Genomic DNA, 23927 nt, shown 5'->3' with positions numbered 1-23927 from the left:
GCCCTTTCTGTCCCAGGCTTTCTAGGTTGATGCATACCATCCTGGTTTCCCTCATTTGAAATACACAGGGTGGATATTTTCTTACATCTGAGTGTAGACACAAAACATGAAAGCCCAAAGAAAAAAACTTGTTTCCCCTGTTTTAAAGTAACTTACACTTAAGGTCTCCTGTCCAAATGCTGCCTCCTCCCTGGACTTTGCTGTGATTGACCTCTTGGTGGGAAGTGTGCCTAATTCAGTCATGTGACAGCCTGTCACAGTTACTCCACCAGGCCCTACAGTGGAGCAATATCTGTTAGGACATTCCTTTTATTGCTAGCACGTTTTATTGCTTATGACAGGAAGAGTTCATGTAAATTATCTCCTAAGTACAGTTAGCTCAATATCCATGGTTTCTCCATCCACGCATCAACCAACGAGGGGTCAGAATATTAAGGAAAAGTTTGTACCTGTACTAAGTTGATAGAACTTTTCAGTGGCCATTCCCTAAACAATACACCACACTACTGTAGTGCAACACTTGTACTCAGTATTATAAGGATTCAGAAATGGTTTAAAGTGTACAGAGAACATATAGATTACATGTAAACACTGTACCACTTAAGGGGCTTTAGCATCTGCAGATATATGGGTCCTGGACCCAGACCTTCTCATATACTGAGTGATAGAACTGAGTTGTTCTATAGTTTTGTAAAAGCTACTAACCAAAATGAATCATTTACTACAAATGTAATAGCATAACAGATTTAGTTAGCCAATCTTTAATTCCTTTGTGTCTATGGTAACTGCTCAGTTGGTAGGAATAAAGTCATGTTTATAAACATGATCTGACCAGGGTTTCTCAGCAAAAATAGCTGTAACTTTCTTTTTCTGGCCAAAACAAAAATCTTAGTGGGTCATTTCTAGCCTGCCATTTGCAATGTATCTAATGCAATTCTGGTCTCCAGGCACCCAGTGCAAATCTTTTTACTTAGCTGTGTGGCACAGCATTGACTGTTGTTTGTAGCAACAGTCCCCAATGATTATAAACATTCAAATATTCTTTAATGTAATTTTGCAAGAAAACCACTGTCCAAAATAGTTCAATGCAGAGCTGCCTTGATTAAAATGAAATGCTACTCCACAATGCCCACTTACCTTCATAGTCTTGGGGTTCTTCCTTGGAAGGTGGCATGCTGTTTGGTACAAGTGGTGATTGGTAACGAGGCTCTGAGATGTTATGGGATAATGCCTGTTGGCTGAGTTTGCTTATGGCTTCATATTGCAAACTATGTTTTTTTTTTTTTAATTTAGTATTTGCCTTTTAACTACAATACACTGTTTATTTACCCAGTATATTCTGTCACCTTTAGTCTTACATTCGTCTCTCTCATGTGTGTTAAGTAAATATGGTCCTATTGTAGTTGTTTGATTCCTGACTTAGAAATTTAAAAATCTGTGCAGCATTTATTTGCATCAGAGCAAAGAGAAGAGATCATTAAAAGTGCAATAGAACATGCTGGCAACTACATAGGCATCTCCCTGCGGATCAGGAAGGAACCTTTGGAATTTGAGCAGTATTTGAATCTTCGTTTTGGAAAATACAGCACTGATGAATCTATCACATCTTTGGCAGAGTTTGTAGTCCAAAAAATATCTCCTAGACATTCGGTAAGAGCTGTGTGTTGAATATAAAAAATTGTTCTAGTGTTTTGACAGTTTTCCTTAATAACTTTTAAACATATTTCCATTTTATTGTTTGAAGGAACCTGTGAAAAGAGTTCTAGCAGTCACAGAAACATGTTTAGTAGAACGAGATCCAGCAACCTACAACATTGCAACATTGAAGCCCTTGGGAGAAGTGAGTAAGCCTGCTTGGCTTGAGTAGCCAGCTTCCTACTGATAAACTTAAGTTTCTGCTTTAATATTTACTTGTTTCTAAGGAATGAGAAACAGGCTGGCATGGTAGCTCACGCTTGTGAGCTTAGCACTTGAGGGGTTGATGCAGGGGGTCAGGGGTTCTAAGCCAGCTTCAGCTACATATCAAGTCCAAGGCTAGCCTGGTCTACATGAGGCTTTGTCTCAAAAATCAGCTACAACAACAGAAGTGAATGGGAAACAGGCATGATCTTTAATTATTAACCTTTTATTTATTAGTTTTAAGACAATGGAGAATATAAACATTAACTTCCTAATATACAAAGAATGGAACATTTATTTCCATAGTTGCATATGAAATTTGAATGAAACTGTTAAATGATTCTTAAATTCTGATATTATAAGCAGGTTACATTTTGTGAATATTGACTTTACAAGAAAAAATGTCTGGTTTTTACAATGAAATACTATAGAGCTAAACATCTAGGGGTTTGGGTAAACTTTTTGTTTGAATTTTGTTTTTCTTAGGTCTTTGCATTGGTTTGTGACTCAGAAAACCCACAACTTTTTACCATTGAGTTTATAAAAGGGCAAGTTCGGAAATACTCCTCAACAGAAAGGTAGGGTTGGGTTACCTCTGTGTGTGTGTGTGTGTGTGTGTGTGTGTGTGTGTGTGTGTGTGTGTATGTGCGTGCGTGTGCATTTGTGTGTCCTTTATTTTATAATTTTGAGATCATAGTATGTGCAGGACAAACAAATTAGTCAATGAAGAGTAAAACAAAGATAATCTGAAACTTTGAAATTATTTAATTTGGGAGAAGACATTTCTGCATATTTTAAATGACCTCAGTTAACCTGGTCTGTGTTGATATGCATATCCAGAAACAGACGTATTCCAGATGAGGCTTGTCTCATCAGTGATTCTGGGTATTGTCAAGGTGACCATCTTAACAGAAACACTTATAATCATGGTAACATTTCAGTATTGCCGAAACCTAGAAAGATTGCATGTATCATGAACTAGAGTGGGCACCCAGAGTGTCATGTTTCCACACAGTGGGTGCCTCTGCAGCAGTGCAGACCCTGGGCACTAATACAAGCAGCAATATGGGTGAACTGTAAAAGCAGATAATGAACAAGACACATGAGACTACATGCTGTATGGTTCTGCTCTTTTGGACGTTTTAAACCAAAATCAAAAGTAGATGTGTTACATCAGAGATTGAGTTTTTCCAAATAGATACAGAGGCACTTTTTGTGGTGTTCAGAATGTGTATAAACTGGATTATGATTGTCCAACTGTTTTAATTTATACAAAATTTTGAAAGATTTTAATGGAGTGTGTTTTGTGATTTGTATGTTAGGCCCAAGGAAAGCTGTTAAAGATAGATAACCTGTAGACAAGCTAAACCAAGAAGCACAGAAGTCATGCTTTATCTACCTCATACCAGGTCATCAGTAATAGGGTAAAGGACTGCTCTGAGCCTGGAACTCTGCCGTTCATGCTGAACCCCAGTACTGAACAAACCCCATTGAACCTGAGTAAATCCTTTAGCACATTACCTGCAGAAAGGCCTGTGCTGCCCTCTAGACCCAAAGTCTCTTTAAGTATCAAACCTAAAGCTTTTGCTTTTGACTTTGCTTAGAGATTCCTTGTTAGCAAGTTTGCTGGATGGAGTAAGAGCCTCTGGTAACAGAGATGTTTGTGTTAAGATGACACCGACCCACAAAGGCCAGCGATGGGGGTTGCTCAGCATGCCTATAGACGAAGAAGTTGAGAGCCTTCACCTCAGATTCCTAGCTGCACCTCCTAGTAAGTACTTGCTTCAATGTCATTGTATTTCCACACCCCAACAGGACAGTAGTTTAAAAACTGGGAATGCAAAGTTTTAAATCTTCCCCTTGAACCTTCTCATCTCTTTGCAGATGGCAACTTTGCAGATGCTGTATTCAGGTTCAACGCTAACATTTCCTACAGTGGAGTTCTGCATGCAGTAACACAGGATGTAAGATAGGTTGTGCTGTGCTCTGTTCGTTGTCACTAGCTTTTGCTGTGGAAATGTACCTCAAATATTTACTCTTTGCTTACCTAGGGTCTCTTCTCAGAAAACAAGGAAAAGCTAATCAATAATGCCATAACAGCACTGTTGTCTCAAGAGGGGGATGTCGTTGCTTCAAATGCAGAACTTGAGAGCCAGTTCCAAGCTGTGAGGAGGCTTGTAGCCTCCAAAGCTGGTTTCTTGGCCTTCACTCAGCTTCCAAAGTAAGTTAGCCCTGGTAGAGGGCTTGCTGCCTCATGTCCAGGGCTCTGGGTTTAATCTCCATGACTACGAAAAAGCCATGCATGTTGCTTTTAGAACCTAACTTTATGTGAAGATTTTGAACAACTTAAAATAGAAAATACTGAATAATTTATTTTTTTTATGCGAGCTAAATCTCTTACATACAATGGTTTAGAAGTTCTCATCCTTGAGCAATGAAAAAGGAAGATAGGTGGGGCTGATGTGCTTCATTGGCCCCGGAGTCACTGGTAATATTACTGACTTCTGTGTTAGTGGTTTCAATTACTTTTTTGCCTTTTCATTAACACTAGAAAGGTTTCCTGGTAAAGCAGATATGGTTAGGGAAGTGCATTCCAGAGGTGGAACTTTGAACATGTAACTGACACCGTGCCACTGTGGAAACTTAAGATGCTGTATAATTTAATAATAATAAGTGTGACATTCTGTTCTGTACTTGGTGTTTGTTGTGAAAGGTTTCGGGAGCGCCTAGGAATGAAGGTAGTGAAAGCACTCAAGAGAAGCAACAATGGAGTCATCCACGCGGCTGTGGATATGCTCTGTGCCCTCATGTGTGTGAGTACTCCTCTTAGGTTGACTGCAGGCTTTCCTTCCCATAAATCCATAGTTGTGCATTCCCTAAGTTGTTGTCATGGCCATTTGTTTCTTCAGTTAGCACATCCTGTGTACTAACTGGTGTTTTGTGTGCAGCTCCTTCCAAGCTTGCTGGCAGGCTAGTGAAGTAGTCTCACGTGTGCAATGTGAAACGGAGCCCATGGCACCCCTGAGGTGCAGCACTTAGTGATTGGTGGTGGTGAGGAGAAGGCGTCTCGGTGTGTCTGCATTTCAAAACTTGAGTAGGGATCTTTCAGTTCTTGATAGGCTTTTCCTCACATGGAAGATGGCGTGTCCACAAACATGCATGAGAAGCACACACAACAGGGAGTGATTGTAGGTGTGTGTGAGATGGCGAGGGTGGGTGATTGGAACTCATGTAAAAGCCTTCTCCCCCAGAACAAAGACCTGGGTTTGTCTTTTTATAACATCAACTGAAAGACTTCTCAACAAGGGAAAAATCACATGACTTTTATCAAGCCCACTCTGGTGGAACATGGAGGAGAGAGAAAAATTGTCTTGCAAAGAAAGAGATGGTGAGTTGGGGTGATGACAGGCTGAGGAAGCGACACATGAAAGCTGAGTGGCACAGATGAAGCTTAGTGACACAGAATGGAGAGAGTGACAGCTATTCAGTACTTCCAAGTTCCTCATTTATCTCAGGGTTTTGTGTACTATCTGGGATTGTTCTGTATGTAAAGCTTTGTAGGCAATCTTAGTGACAGAGGACAGACATGCATAATCACATGTGTAACACCTTATATTTATTCCCCAAAATGAATTAAAGTTTCTTATCTTAAGTATTCTAAATAATTCTGTTAAAGAATTAAGCTAGAACATAACTTTTGTCAAACAGCTGAGTTTCTGCATTGGCTGTGTACAGGACTGCCTGTGGTTGTCCCAGCAGTCTGGTTGTGCAGCTGAGGATGTTGAGGCTCAGGTAGTCACCTGCTTCCCTTGCCTAAGCCTCTGGTCAGGTTAGGATCTGAGCTCTCCTCTGACCACCGTACAGGCATCAGCAGTCAAAGGACAGTCCCCTTTCAGTATTTGCTACTTTGCCAATTTTAGCACTTGCTTTTAAATTCTGAGTTTCATCATTTCAAATTTAAATTATAAAGGTCTTGGGATGAGGAGTTGTTTCCCTTTTGGTGAGAAGGCCTGTGACTGTTGAGAAAGAGCAGTGCTTGTGCAGTAACTTGTGAAAAGATCATGTTCAGTTACTTGTTGGGGAAATTACCACCTTTGATGAGACGCGAGAACTGTCAGCTGTGTCTGCTTCTCATCACAAGGTTTCCTTCTGCCATGGATTTAAAGGCTGTGGTTTTTAATTGCTTCCATGTGGAGTGAATGTCTCTGTAAATACCTTTTCTGTGACGCCAGCACAGGACACTGCTTATGAATTTCCCTCTTTAATCAACAGCCCATGCATGATGACTATGACTTAAGACAAGAGCAGCTAAACAAAGCTTCTCTTCTCTCTTCAAAGAAGTTTCTGGAAAACTTATTGGAGAAATTTAATTCCCATGTGGTAAGTTGTAATTAATTTTTCTTCATGGGAGATGTGATTCAGAGATTTCCTAGAAGTATGGTGTAAACTTGTTTTTGTCACAGTGCCTGTCCCTCAAATGGTTACAGTTCATTTGTCACTAGTAACAAAATACTCCTGGACTTTACTATAGTAATTGGAGGTTGCTAATAATATTAGCTAACTAGAAAATGGAAAATAATACCAGAAATGCCCTTTAGACTTTTATAAGAATATTTCTTTTCTTTTTTTCTTTTTTTCTTTTTTTTTTTTTGGTTTTTCGAGACAGGGTTTCTCTGTATAGCCCTGGCTGTCCTGGAACTCACTCTGTAGACCAGATTGGCCTCAAACTCAGAAATCCACCTGCCTCTGCCTCCTAAATGCTGGGATTAAAGGCGTGTGCCACCACCGCCCGGCTTATAAGAATATTTCAATTTTTTTTCTTCCTTAAAAAAATAAAATGTTTAGCTAGGACAGCCAGGGCTATACAGAGAAACCCTGTCTCAAAAAACCAAAAAAAAAGTTACGGAATAAGTCGTTATAAGAATAAGTCTCACTATAGCTGACTACCAGTCCCTGAGGCATTGAACTTCATAGAGGATATAAATTTTATGAACACAATAAAATTGCCACAGTTTTACAAATATTGTTAGATTGGTTTTCTTTTTTTTCCTCATTTTTACTAAATGTGTGTGTTTTGCCTACCTGTATATCTGTGCCGTATGGGTGCATTGTCAGTGGAGACCAGAAGAGGGCATCAGATCCTCTAGAACTGGAATAAATACTATTTTGAGCTTACCCGTCATGTGGGTGCTGGGGATCGAACCCAGGTTGCCTGGAAAGCACAGCAAATATCCTTAAGTGCTGAGCCAGCTCTGCAGCTCTGTGATTGATTTATTGACACATCTCCCTCCCTCCCCCCCATTTTCCCTTTCTCTTTCCCTCTTTCTCTCCCTCTCCCTCCCCCTGTCTCTCTCTCTGTCTCTCTCTGTCTGTCTCTCTGTCTGTCTCTCTCTCTCTGTCTCTCTCTCTGTCTGTCTCTTTCCTTCCCTCCTTCCTTCCTTCCCTCCCTACCTCCCTCCCTCCTTCTCTCTCCCTTCCTCCTTCCCCCTGTCTGTCTGTCTGTCTGTCTGTCTCATACTTAATTTCTTTTTGTCTGTCTCTCTGTCTTCTTCCCTCCCTCCCTCCCTCCACTCAGTAACACATTACCTTTAGTTAGAATGCACTTTGAGAAATTTGAGTTATTCTCTTGAGGTTTTATGTTAAATAATCTTGAATTTTAATTATGCTCTTTAAAAATGATAAAGAGTGGGTTTACTATATTAACTAATAAATACTCAAGCACCATGAACATTTGAATCTCTGTTGAAAAATTTGAGTCATTGTTTCCGTCTGACACCCAGAATGAGGAAAAGGAGCGTGTCATTGCTGTGTTGGGGCTAAAGCTCCCTGCGTCTGTTTCTAAGCAGTGTGCTGCTTTCTTTCAGGATCATGGGACTGGTGCCCTAGTAATTAGTTCACTCTTGGACTTCCTTACCTTTGCCCTCTGTGCTCCATATAGTGAGACAACCGAAGGGCAGCAGTTTGATATGCTCTTAGAGATGGTAGCCTCCAATGGAAGAACCCTTTTTAAACTCTTTCAGGTGAGTTTGCATGTTCCTTGTCTAATAACTGCACTGTCTGAAAGACTCCTTTAAGAATTATTGCTTCTCTATCCTTCAAAGTACAGGATCAGTCATTTAGGGCCTTGCCTGTGTCCCAGGCAGGCACTGTGCTACTGAGCTCCACCCACATCTGGATCAGAGTGTTTTAAATTGTGTGTGCACATTTGTATGTATATACGTGCATGCTTCCATTGTGACAGCATAACTTTGAACATCACCATGTCAGATTTTTAACCCACAGGTTTCTTGGTGTTATATGTAGACCTCTCATGCTATTGGCCATTGTTGTGTATACTTTGCTAGCTTAGATGTAGTGAAAAGCTCCCTTGCTTCCTAGATAGGCTTAAAGTTCCCTTTCTTTACAAATGTCCACATAGTCAAGGTGAGTTTTTGCCAGATTGTTCATAAGCACTGGAAAATATTTGTTACTTTCTATGATACTGTAGTGTTTATTGTAGTCATATATTTGTATACATATTTTATGTATTTGTGATTTTAGTGCTATTAATTATAGTATATATTGTTATTCATGTTAGTGTTGCCTGTTTCCTAAGCTGTCATAAACCTGACATGCTTATATCTAAGCTCTGATCTGAGTTTGAGATGGATCTTTTCCTAATTGGTTTTTCTAGTTAGTTGCTTTCCCTAACTTTGTGGCTTATCACCTTGCACAAACTGTTTGTTCCTTAAGCAGAACAGCTAAATGTGTCAAGTAAAATTCTCTTTTATTCACTGATCTTTCCCCCTTCGTTTTTAAAGCATCCTTCCATGGCGATTGTGAAGGGAGCTGGATTGGTTATGAAGGCAATAATAGAGGTGAGAGAATCATTTTGAAATCTTACAGTTCCTGGAATATTGATTGATTCTTTTCATTGAAGTTGATAGCATTGCCATTCAGTCTTTGAGGGAAAACTTGTTACTCTCTGGATAAGAGTAGTTTTAGATTTAATTCAGAATTTGAGGGCAGAGGTCACACTGAGAATGAACGTACACTATCATCTCCAGATACTGCATTCACACCTTGTTTATTTGTTGTGACATAAAGTCAGCTTTTTATCCCTATCGCTCTCCTTGATGTTGGGGGTTGCTGAGCTCGAAGTACTGCGACTGCAGGGATCTGATATGGAAGAGTTAATGGGAGAAGGATGTCATTGTGAGCGGCAACAGAAGTCCCTCTGCCTTGTGTTCTTTAAGAGAGAAAACTGTGGGCTGAAGAGTTGCCCAGTGCTTAAGAGCACTGATTGTTCTCACAGAGGAGAGTGGTTCAATTCTCAGCACAGAAATGGTGGCTCACAGCAGTATTCCAGTTCAGTTCCTGGAGATCTGTTGCCCTCTGCCATGCATGCATGTATTGTACTGATTATACGTGCAAGCAAAACACTAATACACATAAAATCTTTAAAAATTTTTTTTGAAAGATAAAATCATAGTTATTAAATAGTAGCTGCATTCTGTGATATTTATAGTGACATCCATCTAAATGGCTTTTGAGTGCCTGTATTTTTATGTCATACTAGCAATTTGGATAAAATGTAAGCGGTTCTGTTCTTCACAAAACATGGCTGATGTGGTATGCATAAAAACAATTTGATAAAAAGCAAAGAATTGGTTTGCCCTTAAGTATTTTATAGGCAAAATAAAGACAGACAAACAGACAGAAAGATGTAGATGTCAAACTGGTTAGAGGATGGACGGCTTTTGCTTCTGTTGTGCGTGTTTAGTGTACACACACACATTGCTGAAGTGTAATTCTCCCTCTCTAGCTAACAGGTTCTTTACAGAGTTTTAGCTTCATCTTTGACTTCTGCAGAGCTTATGGCATGGAGTCGCAGTTAGGACTCCGATGTCAAACAGGGTCCTCGCAACCATTCTCCCAGCATTCTGCCACTGCAGTGCTAGAACCAGTCATCCTTTAGAAACAAGGCGCTAACGTTGGTCATTACATACAAATCACACTTAAATGTATAGCCAATGATTGTACCTCATGTCTTTAAAAGATATAATATGTACATAGTCTTGGCAAGTACCTCAAACAATACATAAACCTTAAAGAAAAAGTTGTGTTTTCTGGGGGGGAAAACCCACAAGAACTGGAATGAGGAGTTTTGCTACACCACACTGTCCTTTAACCACATAATTGACCTAAAAATGATTGTAGCAAAAGCAAGCCTGACTTGAATGTGTCTTTGATAAGAATTGGTATTCTCCTTCAGCTACCTTTTCCTGTTACTAGCTAGTAAATACTGTAGAAGTCATCCTACTTTAAATCTTAAATTGAGCAAAGTATAATTTAGCTGGAAACTAAGTCTCATTCTAAAGACAACATCTTTAAAATTAGCTGAAGTCCCTGGTGTTTGGTGTTATAAAGTTAAAAGAGGGGCCTGGAGAGATGGATCAGTGGTTAAGAACACTAACTGCTCTTCCAGAGGTCTTGGGTTCAATTCCCAGCAACCACATGGTGGCTCACAACCATCTGTAGTGGGATCTGATGCCCTCTCCTGGTGTGTCTGAAGACAGCAACAGTGCACATAAAATAAATAAATCTTTAAAAAAAAAAAAGTTGAAAGAGTTTGTTCTAGATTGCTGTTTTAGGTACCATCTTTCCCTTTTTCCAAAGGAAGGTGACAGAGAGATTGCTACTAAGATGCAGGACCTCGCCCTAAGTGAGGGCGCCTTACCTCGACACTTACACACTGCGATGTTTACAATCAGTTCAGATCAGCGCATGCTTACAAATAGGTAAGTTGCTGGAGTCCCTGTAAATTAACTTTCTCTCTAGATTAGATTTGAACATTGTATAAGGCAGGAGCATTGGGATTGTACAACTGTTCCATTTTCTTTTGATCCATGCAGTTCCATGAAGGCTTATGCTGCAGTGACCGTTGTCCCCGTTCATGGATGATTTGCGATAGGGTTATGGTGGGAGGATCAGGTTCCTTTTTCTGTTGTCAGAGTCTTAATTCACAGTCGTGGGATGAGAGTGTAAGAAAGTCTATCTACAAGCTTATAAATCCTCATCATAGGCCCAGGCCGTTTATTTCCTGTGACTGTTTGCACCACACAGCCCCACACGGGAAGCATTCATAGAGTTAATTTTTAAGTCAATTTGGTCAGTTAGGTACTCTAATAAAGAAAGAAAGAGAGTAAAAAAAGTCTTAAACATAATTCCACCCTGAAGTAGGCCTGTTCCAGATCTCTGATGAACCACCTTCTTCCAGTTGTCACTTAGGACAACATAAATTGCCTTGTTTACTCCAGGTCGCCTGAGTTCCACCATTTTAACTCTATGGCTTCTGATACATGACTCTCTCAACTGCCCAGAGCACACCTGATTCTGAAATTACAGTTTCCACTTTATAAGTAGTAGCATAAACCACTCATGCATGGTTCGTTAGTATCTGTCACACAAACTAACTGTATTGAGTCAAATTAGTTGGTGTGTGTGCATACACGTATTTTATTTTTTGCTTTCTTTAAATGGGTAAGAACCTATGTCATGTTCATGCCATTAAAAATTCAAACCAGTCAGATGGCTCACCTGGAAAAAAAAGGCAGTGGCCAGCAAGCCTACCAAGCTGAATTCAGTCTTCTGGACCCGTATAATGAAAGATGAAACATACTCCACAAATTGTCCTCTGACACATACACTCACACACACATACAAACACACACAGACAATAAACCAGTGTGGTAAAAGAGAGTAATGCTTTAAAACAAATTAGTGTCGCTACCAGGGAAGCACTTTAAACTAGAAGAAATCCATTAATATTTAGAAGAGTGTTTAAAGTTCCTCTTCATATATTCATTTTTGACAGTTTCTAATATCTGAATTATTGAGATGTAGACATATTTCTTATAATTATGAAATTTGTTCTTTAAAATTCCTTTCTGTTCTAGCTGAGCTAAAGCAGAAATCTTTCTCAACATCTGCTTTTTTCAGGCAGCTAAGTAGACATCTAGTGGGACTCTGGACTGCTGATAACACAACTGCCACAAACTTGTTGAAACGCATTTTGGTGAGTCTGCTGAGAAAATGAAAAGCCTTTTATGCCTATCAGACAGAATTTGATGGTGTTATTTACCATCAAATTGAGGTACCATCAATTACCTAATTGAGAAGGTGTGCACTCTTGGGCATCTACACAGAGCTGCTCCAGTGGACAAACTGTAGTGTTTGAGAACACTAAAGTTCTGAGTTTGGGCTTTGAAGGCAGAATTTTCTTTTATTTTGAAAATGTATTTTGTATTTTGCTGTTAGCCACCAGGGTTGTTGGCATACTTGGACAGTTCAGATCCAGTTCCAGAGAAGGATGCAGACCGCATGCACGTCAGAGACAATGTGAAAATAGCAATGGTAAGTCCGCTCTCAAGACTGGGGCTGAGATGCTGCCATGCTGTGCTGCTCTCGTCTCTGGAAGACTAAACCTGAAGTAAAGAGCTGCTCTGAGTGCTGACAGTTATACCTCACAAGATGTTGTACTTTTTATACAATTAACTTTTTATACAATCACAGAGTTATGTCACTGTCACCACAATCTAACTGTATTAATGATGGTATGGTTTTCTCTAATCCATTACTGATAATATATTCAAGAATGTCTTTCGTTAGAAATTTCGAGTGTCTGTAGTATTTTATAAAGAATATAGAGTTAATCTCTATAAAGGGATAAATACTGAATAAAAGTTACTTGTAACTTTTCCTCTGTCAGTATCTCTGTTAATTATTAATGTCCTGAGCTGGGTGTAATGGTGTACACCTTTAATGCCAGCACTTGGGAGGCAGAGACAGAGCTCTATGACTTCAAGACCAGCCTGGTGGTCTTCAGAACAGCCAAGGCTACAGAGTGGGACTGTCTCTAAAAGGACAGACAGATGGACAGATGATAGATGGATGGATGGATGGATGGATGGATGGATGGACATTAATGTCTTATCCCTGAGTAGATGACATAAGCGTTTCTTGTGATGCTCTGTAACATTCCTCAGTCATCTTCTGCAGTCCTACTCCTGAGTTTGTGTTCACCCTACTTGTATCTTTTGAAAACAGATCATCGTACAACTTGAGTGGGGAGGCTAAGGTTTCTTGTATAGGAAATTAATTCATTATACAAGGATCACTTCTGCTTCGTCACTAAACTCTGGCATGCCATTTTTTATTTTCTTATTTGAAATAGTGTGATCCAGCTGTACTTAGTTTTAAAACAAATATGAAAGTAGCTGTGTAATGATTTTAATATTACAGGATCAATATGGAAAATTTAATAAAGTTCCAGAGTGGCAAAGACTAGCTGGAAAAGCTGCCAAAGAAGTTGAGAAGTTTGCCAAAGAAAAGGTTGATCTTGTGTTGATGCATTGGAGGGATAGGATGGGCATTGCTCAGAAAGAGGTAAGTGAGTTAGGAGACAGTGTGTGTACTCGTGTGTGCGTCCGTGTGTGTGTGTGGGTTTGTGTGTGCTTGTGCATGTGTCTCAGACTTAACAGTTAAAGAGAAGGAGGCCATGGATTTGGAAGAGAACAAAGGATTGTATAGGGGAGGGGAGGGGAGGGGAGGGGAGGGGAGGGGAGGGGAGGGAGGGAGGGAGGGAGGGAGGGAGAAACTGTAATTATTTTCTCTAAAGATTATCTTTTAAAAAGAGGTAGAAAGGGAGTGTGTCCTAGGTCAGATTCATTGCAGTTCCAGGTGTTAGTTCAAATGTTTCTGACAGAATACTCAAACTTTAAAAAAATTAACCTTACCCAATTCTGATTCATATTTTCCTTAGTTACTAGTTTGGGTAACTAATGATTAAGGTTTTAGTTAGATAATCTAAAGTTACTTTCTTACATTTTCTCCTACATATTCCAGTTTTCATATTTTGCTTTGCACATATAAAAATACAGTGTACTTGTTTGCCTGTTTTATTTAAATCTAAATACATTTTAGAGATACTGTTTATATGTTTTAATTAAATGTATTGTAAATTTTGTGATACTGTTCCTTGAACCAAAGTCAGATGTGGAGTTTTAGTTTCTTCTAACATGTGCCACAGAAGTCCCTGCAGCCTCCACACTTCTGTCATGGACGCTGCAGGGTGAAGAATGAACCAAGTGCCCGTTCAGAGCTGACTTACTCTGCATCTTTCTAACAATGCCTACAATGGTTTTATTTAGAGAGATTACTTTTTTACTAATTATTCAAAGAAAATCAGTTAATTTTCACCTGCAAATGAATTTCCAGTCTGTCTAAATATAAGGGAACAAACATGTCTAGTGTGGATCAGTCTGTTATTTCGGAGTTGAGCATAGCAGGTTAATGCTGTCTTAGTGATGGACTGTGGTGTGACGAGCCACTTGGCAGACTTTCAGGCCAGAGCACATGGAGGCTGTACTTGCTAACGTGTGTGTGTCTGAGACGAGCCTCACCACCTACTTAGTTCTGGTTTTTTCAGAGATGTACTTTCCTCTTCTCTAAAATCGGAATAACATCACTTCCTGTCTCTGTTTTATAGAGTTGTTTAATGTTTAAACTAGGTCGTTAAAGCACTGTGTAGGACCTGCTCATGACAGTTCTGCTACAGCATTTGAACAGTGGAAATACATATACAATTGATTTGATTATTTTTTGGTTTTTAAAAATTACAAGTTTCTGGCTTCAGCTAATTAAGCCCATTTCTAAAGTAACAGTTATTTCAGCTTTTTAAGTACAGTTACCATTGTCATACAATCGAATAAGTGTTTAGTATCTGACTTCATATGTAATGTCTATACAACATAAGATTGAACATAAAGCTATTTACCTAGGAAAGTGGTATCTGTTACAACAGTGATTTAGAAGAGAACATTTGCATTTTTAGTACCAATTTTATCTTACTGATCTGTTGGCATTGTTTGCACAGGCTAGTTAAAATTTTGAGCACATGGTCAAAACCATTTGAGTTGGGAAGATGAACTGATTATTATTTTTTATCCATTTAGTTTTTATTATTAATATGCATACTGTTTGGTCTGCATAATGAAAATTTATGAAGGAAACAGTGGTTTAGCTTTGTGGCTGTCACATGCATAAAAACAAACAATATCAGCGGTGGAGTGGTTTTGTGCCTTTGTTCATCTGACTGGCTAATCCTGAAGAGATCTGTGTCTCCCTTGTGGGATGTTTATGGAGCCGGTTTGGAGTGCTGTTGATGTTCTGTGTTGAATTAGCAGTGGCCTTTGGTTAACGTTGACTAGTATATTTTGTTGTTGGTACATGTGAAATTTTTTTCAGTTTAGGGATTTTTCTTTTTTACCTAGGATTTTTTACCGTCTAATTCTGTACATACAGTTTTATGGGGAATTATTCTTTACTGGTATGAAATTTATATTTTTACCATTCTAAAGTGTTACTCATTTATATGAAAGGGAGTAGTGAATTTAATGAAAGTACTGTACTGTTGCTTTAGTTTTTTTTTTTTTTTTTTTTTTTTTTGCTTCTTAAGATGGGGCCTTGCTGGAACTTACTGTTTAGCTCTCCAGGCTCCCACTTCAGCCTCCTGAGAGTCTTAATCACAGACAAGCACCACCATGCCCACTGGAAGTGCTTCTAATTTCTAATGAGAAATTTTAAGAATTGATTTATTGTAAACACTAAACTTTGAATTATTTTGTACTTAAGTCAGTTTGTGTTAGCTTTTATGATAGTATATGGAATTAAAATTTGTAAGCATTTCTGTATATAACTAGTAAATTGTATTTCAAATAGAATTTTGTTACAGATTAATCTTCATTTAATTTTATTCATTCAATACTATTGAGTCTATTTTCTTGCTTTATCTGAATTGCCACACTAATGAAGTTTAGAATTCCAGGTTGTTAATTGAAGCCACTCAGTGCTCTAGGCTTGTTAAATTGAACATTAGGGTTTTCGTGTCTGAAATATGTGTGGTTACACTTAGAGTAAGTGCCCCAGAGCCATGACAACCTTTAAGGATTGTTGGAGATCATCTCCACCTTCTAACTGCAAATCTTACATATGTACCTACCTCTGAATCAGGGCCCTGAGCTTTATGGGAGTTTTGAGGTCTACAACTACCTAAAATTGGAGTTGTAAGCTTGGAAACACAGGTGGCTCTCCTGTTGTAAAGTGAAGATGACTTGTATCAGTGATGTTCTTGTGGAATTTGTATAATAGATACAGCTTGCCAGACTTAGATTCATAGTCTCCTTTTTATATTTTCATCTTATTTTTTTTTCTTTTTACAATTAAATTCAGGACAAAAACCATATGGTGAGTTAAGCCCTTTACATGTGTGAAGTGTGCTGAACTGGCGTGTGGTATTGTCTTGACTTGCATTAGTGTTTCCACCTGACGTTACATTGTTTGGATGTAATGCTGCTTTCTTCCCATTGGCCGCTTCAGTGTGTGCTCGTGCCTCTTGGCTTTGGGAGTGGTGTAATATCATAACTTTTTACGTTTGCTATGTTTCTCATGCACTTTTATTAATTGCATGTAAATGTTTGAAGCAAGTCAGTTTTTGACTTGTAAATTTTACTGGTGTAAAGGTTACAAGCCTTGGTGTTGAAACAGTAATTTTTGGTTGTATGATGGTATTTGAGCATCTGTAAGAACAAATGCTAGCAGATGATTTGGTTTAATGTTATGGAGTGTCCTGTCAGTGTGATGAAATCGATGCTCCTCACTAGTTAGGTTGATGTACTGCTGCCAGGTCTGAAGAATCTGTTTGGTGGCCATGGAGACTGCTATGTATGTAGTATGTTTGTTTTCTTTTCCAGAACATAAATCAAAAGCCAGTAGTCCTTCGAAAGAGAAGACAAAGAATAAAAATAGAAGCAAATTGGGATCTCTTCTATTACAGGTAAACTTGAGGCCTCTTTTGCAGCACTGGTAAGCTGGATACTGGAAGAGCCAGGGTGGACTGTCTCACGCTGCGGTTACTCACTCTGTCAAGATTGGCTCCGTTGACATGCTCTCACAAAAGGAAGGCTAAGTCAGCCATCCAAATTGCTTACGTTATCGTAAGAATTTTATTAAGGCTTAGAGATGATTGCAGAAGATTCTTTCTGTGGCGTAGAATTAGCTACGTACCTACCATCAGCCATATTAGAAATGGAGGCTTGAAAGAGGTGGATGACAGAGGCCTCAAACCAGACTCATGGCAGTGAACATTAGAATGGAAAGATGTTTGTACAAAAGGGTGTGCTGTGTGGCACACTGACACACTGCAGCTTCCATTGCAAGGGGTTTTTCTTTTTTTTTTTTTCTTTGTGGGAGGTATTGCAAAGGCAGCAGGCAGATACAAAGGGACAGGGAGATAAGTGGGACTTATTTTTACATGAAGTAAAATTCACAAAGAATCAACAAAAAGTTAAAAAAAAAAAAAAAAAAGAGGCGGATGATAAAAGCCCAAGAAGATTGTGAGAAATGATCCAGGCCAGTAGCCCCAGGTACTCTCCAGCCGTCCAAACATTGACCTTCCAAACACTGAAGCACATTCAGGAAGACGATTGCATGCTTTGTGATCTTCACGATAACTGAGTGTCAGTCTGCAAGGTGGCATGTTCATTTTATCTTGACCAATTAAGGTATTTGATTTGAAAACACCCCACACTACTTGCATTTTAGACCACTTAAGCCAAGTATATGCTGAAGTGACACTTGTTAAGGGGCTGCTGACTGATAAGTAGCAGATATAAAGTCCAGCTACCCCAGCTTAGACTTCGTCCATGTCTGCTGTGATGGCTTTCCCAGCAGTTCTACAGAGGCTCTTGGGTTCTGTGGTGCCACACAGGTTACTCATCCCACACAGCCTGAAATTGGATAGATGACAATATTGTTTTCTAATTTGAATTTTTATTAGCTAAAGATAACTGAAGTTGAACTATCCATGTTTAAATTTTATACAACTTTATCTAATATCTTTAAGTTCAGTTTTTCATTGTTTATATTGAAAACTTTCAAAATAAAAGAATTTTATAGTGAATGTGTGTTTATTATAAAGTTCTACCAATGATATTTTATTCTGCTTGCTTAATACAGATTTGACTTTTTCTTGGCAAGGTTTAGTTATCTTGTGCTTTTCTTGCTTATTATAAAATGCAGTACAGGCTATTGGTAGATTTTTGAGAAATGCTCATTTCATATGATTTCCTGTTTGCATGTATGTTTAGGTTTAGTCAAGACCATGCTAGATCAAACCTTATTTGGAATTTTAAAACACGAGAAGAACTGAAAGATACCCTTGAGTCTGAGATGAGGACATTTAACATCGATAGAGAGCTGGGCAGTGCCAGTGTCATCTCCTGGAACCACCATGAGTTTGAGGTACAGCTTTGACTTCATAGCATATAACCCGAAAAAGTGACAGCATATGCTGTCTTCCAAAGGAGATTTTAAAATATCTGTATAGCCGTGTCATTATCTTTCCCCATATAATATACCAGAAAATATTGGGAAATTCTAATCTTCGATTGAGACAAGAAGATTTAAGAATGCATTTTGATAAGTTATTCAGCACTACACCTAAGGATCGTGTGAGAGTCTGAGTGACTGTGACTTGTGCGTGCACACCGTCTTGGCGTGTTCCCCATACTGGGACTTTGATTTGTTCTTTACTGGGATGTAGAGTTTCAAATGATGATTTGATTCTGGTTGGTGCTTTGTTAAAATAATTGATGTGAAGAGTAGAAAACGTACATGGTAGATAATTTTATGTCTGAGTACTTAAGTGTGTGAGTGTGAGCTATGTGACATGCAGTCATGTGCTACACGTTTTGCTTATTCATGGAACATAATGTTGACCCGTAACATCAGAGCCGTCTTTGTCTGGTATTAAGCATGCTCTGGGCTATTTGCAAAAAGGCAGAAAAACTCAGCATCATGCTTCTCAGAGTGTGTCCTCATTGCTAGTGACGCATGACTACCTAGAATTGAAACCAAGGTAGCACATTCATGGGTCATACACGTAATCCTGCTGGCTTCACTCTGTAACCCAGCTTCTAAAGTCGATCATTTAAGTGTGCTCATCCCTCCCTCGAAAATGTTTTGCACACTTTAGTTTAAGGCACTTGCAGTCTCCTGGGTTTCCTTCACTGTCAATTCTTTTCAGTTTAATCTAGTCCTCTCTCCTCGTCTCTGTGGCCACAAGCTGGCCTGGTGTCTTAGGGTTCCAGTCGCTACAATGAAACACCATGGCCAAAGCACACTGGGGAGGAAAGGGTCATCTGGCTTTCACTTCCACACTGTGGTCCACCATGGAAGGAACTGAGGACTAGAACCTGGAGTCAGGAGTTGATGCAAACACCATGGAGGGGTGCTGCTTACTGGCTTGCTCCTCACAGCTTGCTCAGCCTGCTTTGTTACAGAACCCAGACCTACCAGCCAAGTAATGGGCCACCTGCAATGGGCTGGTCCCTCCCCCCCCACCACCACACACCCCAATCACTAATTGGTAAAATGCCCTAGAGACTTGCCTTCAGCTCCAGCTTTGGAGGCATTTTTTAAAGGGTTCCTCCTCTCAGATGACTTCAGCTTATATCAAGTTGACATAAAACTACCCAGCACCCCTAGGGATTAGTTCTTGGGCCCCTTTATTTATATTCATTGCCTTGATTCATCTTCATGAGATTTTGTTGCTATTGTTGTGTTTTCCTTCCCCCCACGTCCCCACTCCCCATTTGCTGAGAGCTCCTCAGGTTTTGTCTCCTGCTTAGGCTTTCTTTTCTAGACTAACTACATGCGCGTATTCATCCACAAGTTGGATATATAACTGTTTCTCTCCAGAATTATGCTATTGTTTTTCCTACTTGCCTTGTAGTCTTTTGATCTTAGCAAATCTTATTGTATGACCTTCAGAAATTATCCAGGGCTCCTCCATCTGTTAGGCTGTCTCACCGTCCCTGCCTTCACCCTTGGCCTCCCCCTCCCCCAACCTCTGTTACGTGTACCCCCTGTACTTGTTCACAGTGACAAGGTCATCTGATTCACAGGCAGGCAGCGTGCTGGAGATAGAGCTCAAGGCTGTGTGCTTGCCTGGCATGTGTGAGGCCCTAGGTTCAATTCCCATATTGCAACAAAACACAGATGTGAGTGGATTGTATAATTTCTCTGCTCAGGCCTTGGTGCACCTATGGCTTGTCACCTTGTATACTTTATTTATTTATTTATTTATTTATTTATTTATTTGGTTTTTCGATACAGGGTTTCTCTGTGTGTCTCTGGCTATCCTGGAACTCACTCTGTAGACCAGGCTGGCCTCGAACTCAGAAATCCGCCTGCCTCTGCCTCCCAAGTGCTGGGATTAAAGGCGTGCGCCACCACCACCTGGCTCAGCATGTGTTCTTAACCCCTGAGCTACCCTCCAGTTCCTGGAATCGCGTACTTAGAAGGCAATTTGTTACTGTGTCCATTTAGCAAAATAATCACAGTAGGCTCATCTCTAGGCCTATGATCTGCCCAGCCGCAGACCCTTGGCTAGATCCACTGTACCAGGCGTAAGTTACCTCCTGTGGAGCAGCCTTAAATCTAAGCAGAACTTTGTTTTACGGCTGCTAAGTCTTCAGCGTACAGAGTAGTACTGCCGCAAGGTGGATGTCAGTGATAGAGACTGAGTACATTGAATATTCAGAATCTGCAGAAGAAAAGGAAAGTGGATATAAAATGTTAATGTACATTTTTAAAGGCAGTTCTAGGCTTTGTATAGAGAATTGTGATAATGTCATCAGGGAATTAATATTTACAGTTATCCATACTTCTTTCCTTGTGATAAGTTGTGAGGATCTTCCAGATTCTGGTCCTGGAGTTTTTCCTCACACATCACCTCCCCCTGACAGTCAGAGAAGGGCTGCTGAGGTATTAAGATGTGCTTACCATGTTGATATCATGCCTTAGCATGTTGACCAGGCATGAAGGATGAGCTGAAGCAGCCTTAGTGAGGTGGGCAGTCAGTGCTGCTCTGAAACTCCAAACTGATGAAGTCAAGCCATGCAAAACCTGTTGATATTTGTCTGAAATAGTCACAGTATAGGAATAATAGAGGTTTGGGAGATGGCTCAGTGGCTAAGTGCTTGCCGTGCAAGCATGAGGATGTAAGTTCAGATTCCCAGCACCCACATTAAAATGCTAAGTGTGTCACTAGAGAGATGGCACTGGCCGGTCTTCAGAGTTTAGTTCCTAGAACCTCATGGCTGTTCCCAACTGTGCCTCCAGTCTGAAGGGATTCATTGCCCCCTTCTGGCCTACACAGGCACTGCACACATGTACACAGACATTCATGCCAGCAAAATATTCATACATATAAAAAAAATGGGGGAGGGGGCAGTGCAAACATGGCAGCGCATGTCTGCACCTGCATTATTGGTCAGGGACAGTTGGAGACAGGCAGATCCCATAGCTCTAGGAACAGCCAGCCTAGACAAGAGAGCAAATTCCTTAAGATGGAGGCCTAGAGAGGGGTTTTCCCAGTGTTGACCTCTGGCCTTTGTATGTGCTTGGATTCTCTCTCTCTCTCTCTCTCTCTCTCTCTCTCTCTCTCTCTCTCTCGTGCGCCCGCGCACACACACACACACACACACACACAGAGTGTATTACCTGTTGTTGTTTTTTTAATGATAAACTCAGCCAGGCATGGTAGTGTACACCATTAATCCCAGAGCTGAGCTTAATAGTCAGAGACAGACAGACAGATCTCTTGAGCCTATTCTATAGAGTGAGCAAGTTCCAGAACAGCCAGGGCTAAGAAACCCTGTCTCGAAAAATCAGAAAGAAAGAAAGCAAATGTTAAACCGTGATTAGGAAAAAAATCTGTTCTAATCTAAACTGCTGTTTATATTTGTTAATAAAGGTTAAATATGAGTGCCTGGCAGAGGAAATCAAAATAGGAGACTATTACTTGAGATTGTTATTGGAGGAAGATGAAAATGAAGAAAGCGGATCAATAAAGAGATCGTGAGTCTCTTTTCATATCTCCATGGATTTGCTATCGCTATTTGTTTCTTGGTTGTTTCTATTGAATCTCTTTTTAAATCTAGGTACGAATTTTTCAATGAGCTCTACCACCGCTTTCTGCTCACTCCAAAAGTTAACATGAAGTGTTTGTGTTTACAAGCCCTTGCTATCGTTTACGGCAGATGCCATGAAGAAATAGGGCCCTTCACAGATACAAGATACATCATTGGGATGTTAGAAAGGGTAAGGATGCTGTGGTGGAAGGGTACCGGTAGACAGTATCAAAACTAAGCTGATGGCATTGTCACAGTGACTTTCTGCATGAGTTTCTCTGTATAGCTATTACAGTTATTTAAATTTAAGAGAAAGGCGTAGGAAAATAACAAAGGAGCTAAAATTTATCTGTTCCAGTTTATTTTTTCAGCTCTGGATTTTGAGCAACTTTGGTGATGTTCTTGCCAACTTTAAGTATGGGAGAGAGCAAGAGGTGTATAATAGAAATAGCAACTCTTGGAGTTGTATCTTTGGGTTTTAATTTTGGAAAAAAATCATAAATACTTCTGACATTAAACTTTAAAGCGTGAAGATAGTGAAGTTGCTTAGAACACCAGTGATTTCAGAAAGGAAATAAGTTAGCTCTATTTTGTTTTATGCAGCTTACCATTCAACGATTGAGCATTGGGGTTGGGTCAACTTGACTGTGATGTATTTGATGCAGAGTATGTCCTTCATTCTTACATTAGTATTTATGTTCTTCTGTTTTAACCATTTAAATGTTAACAAACTCTATGAAAGAGAGCCGTTTCACCAGTTTTCAGAATAGCCAACCATGGTTGTTGTCGACTCTGAGCCATCGCTTTGTGGAAAGTTCATGAAGCAAGCAGCACAGCCAGTATGAAAACACTGTTGCTCGCACTAACCTGAGCAGCACCATTGAGTCCTTTGTTCTCTTTGGTTTGTGTATGTGTTGGGGGAGGGGTGTGGTGGTCAGGATCTTTCTCAGTGGCCTAGGCTGGCTGCCAACAGTGTATAGCTCTAGCTGGCTTTGAACTTGGGATCTTCTTGTTTCAGCTTTCCAAATGCTAGAATGAGAGCCTGTACCACTATGCCTGTTGTGCAGTCCAGAATCCTAACTCTCGTTCCAGGGACCTGGAGGACTCAGAGCACTCAGAGACCCTTTTCCTTCTCACTGGTGCTCATTTTAGTGAACACCATTTGCCAAGTCTGAGGGTCTCACTTCACTTCATGTCTCCTAAAAGCTAGTATAGGAGTCTCTGTAATGACATAAGAATATCTTCCCCTCTAGGAAATTAGATAAGTGCTACAAAATTTCATGTAATGTAAAACACTTAAGAATTGTTGAGTAATTGACAGGCAGACAGCTGTAATTGTCTCTTTAATATTTCAGAACCGATATTTCTTAGAGCTGTCAGTTGATTTTGTGAAGCTGTCTCTGGATCTTTTATCCACTGTTGACTAACTTGTCATTTATTTCATTAGTGCACTGATAAGCTTGAGCGGGACAGGCTGATCCTCTTCCTGAACAAGCTGATCCTCAATAAGGTAGGGTCTTCTCTGTGCATACACCATCACTTCCAAGGCTTGTGCCCAAGCACTGGTGACCTGTCAGGCAGATCGCCCAGAGGTGGCTCTTTTCTCTCTAGATGAGAAAACGGAGTCTATAGAGGGAACAACCGGTTTGCCAGTTTTCCTGAGTGTTCTGTCCTAGTATTCCAGGTGCTAAATTCCAGTCTAGTCTGTACGTTTTCAGAAACAGCTGGGAGGTGCTGGAGGTATGGCTCAGAGGTAGAGCACTTACCCAATGTGTGTGCAGCACCACAGAAGTGGAACATGAAAGAGTTCTTTACCATTTTATTTCTGGTTATTGGATAACCTGTTTACTGATGGGAAGGATAATTGTAGGGCTAGGGTTTATCATGCCACTTTGTCTTTATTGAGGGAGGGAAATGCTTATTAATTTTTCCCATATTTAAGTGGAAATTTTTACACAATCTCTGTAGTATAATTTTATCTCTTTAATCCTACAAATGCCAAGTAAGTATAGT

At 39.9% G+C, this 23927-nt stretch overlaps 1 protein-coding gene across 2 annotated transcripts in view; it reads left to right on the top strand.

The window, feature by feature from the left end:
• Dnajc13 (DnaJ heat shock protein family (Hsp40) member C13) overlaps nucleotides 1-23927 on the top strand; it is a 105739-nt gene that overhangs the window by 30822 nt on the left and 50990 nt on the right. For both annotated transcript variants that reach the window (XM_028756581.1, XM_028756582.1), the window contains exons 7-25: nucleotides 1444-1650; nucleotides 1745-1840; nucleotides 2386-2477; nucleotides 3504-3670; nucleotides 3784-3863; nucleotides 3951-4120; nucleotides 4613-4712; nucleotides 6172-6279; nucleotides 7764-7919; nucleotides 8700-8756; nucleotides 10558-10679; nucleotides 11881-11956; nucleotides 12199-12294; nucleotides 13183-13326; nucleotides 16692-16774; nucleotides 18087-18240; nucleotides 21758-21861; nucleotides 21945-22104; nucleotides 23362-23424. In XM_028756581.1, coding sequence (XP_028612414.1) covers nucleotides 1444-1650; nucleotides 1745-1840; nucleotides 2386-2477; nucleotides 3504-3670; nucleotides 3784-3863; nucleotides 3951-4120; nucleotides 4613-4712; nucleotides 6172-6279; nucleotides 7764-7919; nucleotides 8700-8756; nucleotides 10558-10679; nucleotides 11881-11956; nucleotides 12199-12294; nucleotides 13183-13326; nucleotides 16692-16774; nucleotides 18087-18240; nucleotides 21758-21861; nucleotides 21945-22104; nucleotides 23362-23424 — 2235 coding nt within the window. The remainder of the gene's footprint in view (nucleotides 1-1443; nucleotides 1651-1744; nucleotides 1841-2385; nucleotides 2478-3503; nucleotides 3671-3783; nucleotides 3864-3950; nucleotides 4121-4612; nucleotides 4713-6171; nucleotides 6280-7763; nucleotides 7920-8699; nucleotides 8757-10557; nucleotides 10680-11880; nucleotides 11957-12198; nucleotides 12295-13182; nucleotides 13327-16691; nucleotides 16775-18086; nucleotides 18241-21757; nucleotides 21862-21944; nucleotides 22105-23361; nucleotides 23425-23927) is intronic.

Source organism: Grammomys surdaster, unplaced genomic scaffold, assembly GCF_004785775.1.
Source record: "Grammomys surdaster isolate TR1022 unplaced genomic scaffold, NIH_TR_1.0 126131, whole genome shotgun sequence".
Taxonomy (NCBI): Eukaryota; Metazoa; Chordata; class Mammalia; order Rodentia; family Muridae; genus Grammomys; species Grammomys surdaster.
This window is presented reverse-complemented; position numbering and strand designations above follow the sequence as displayed.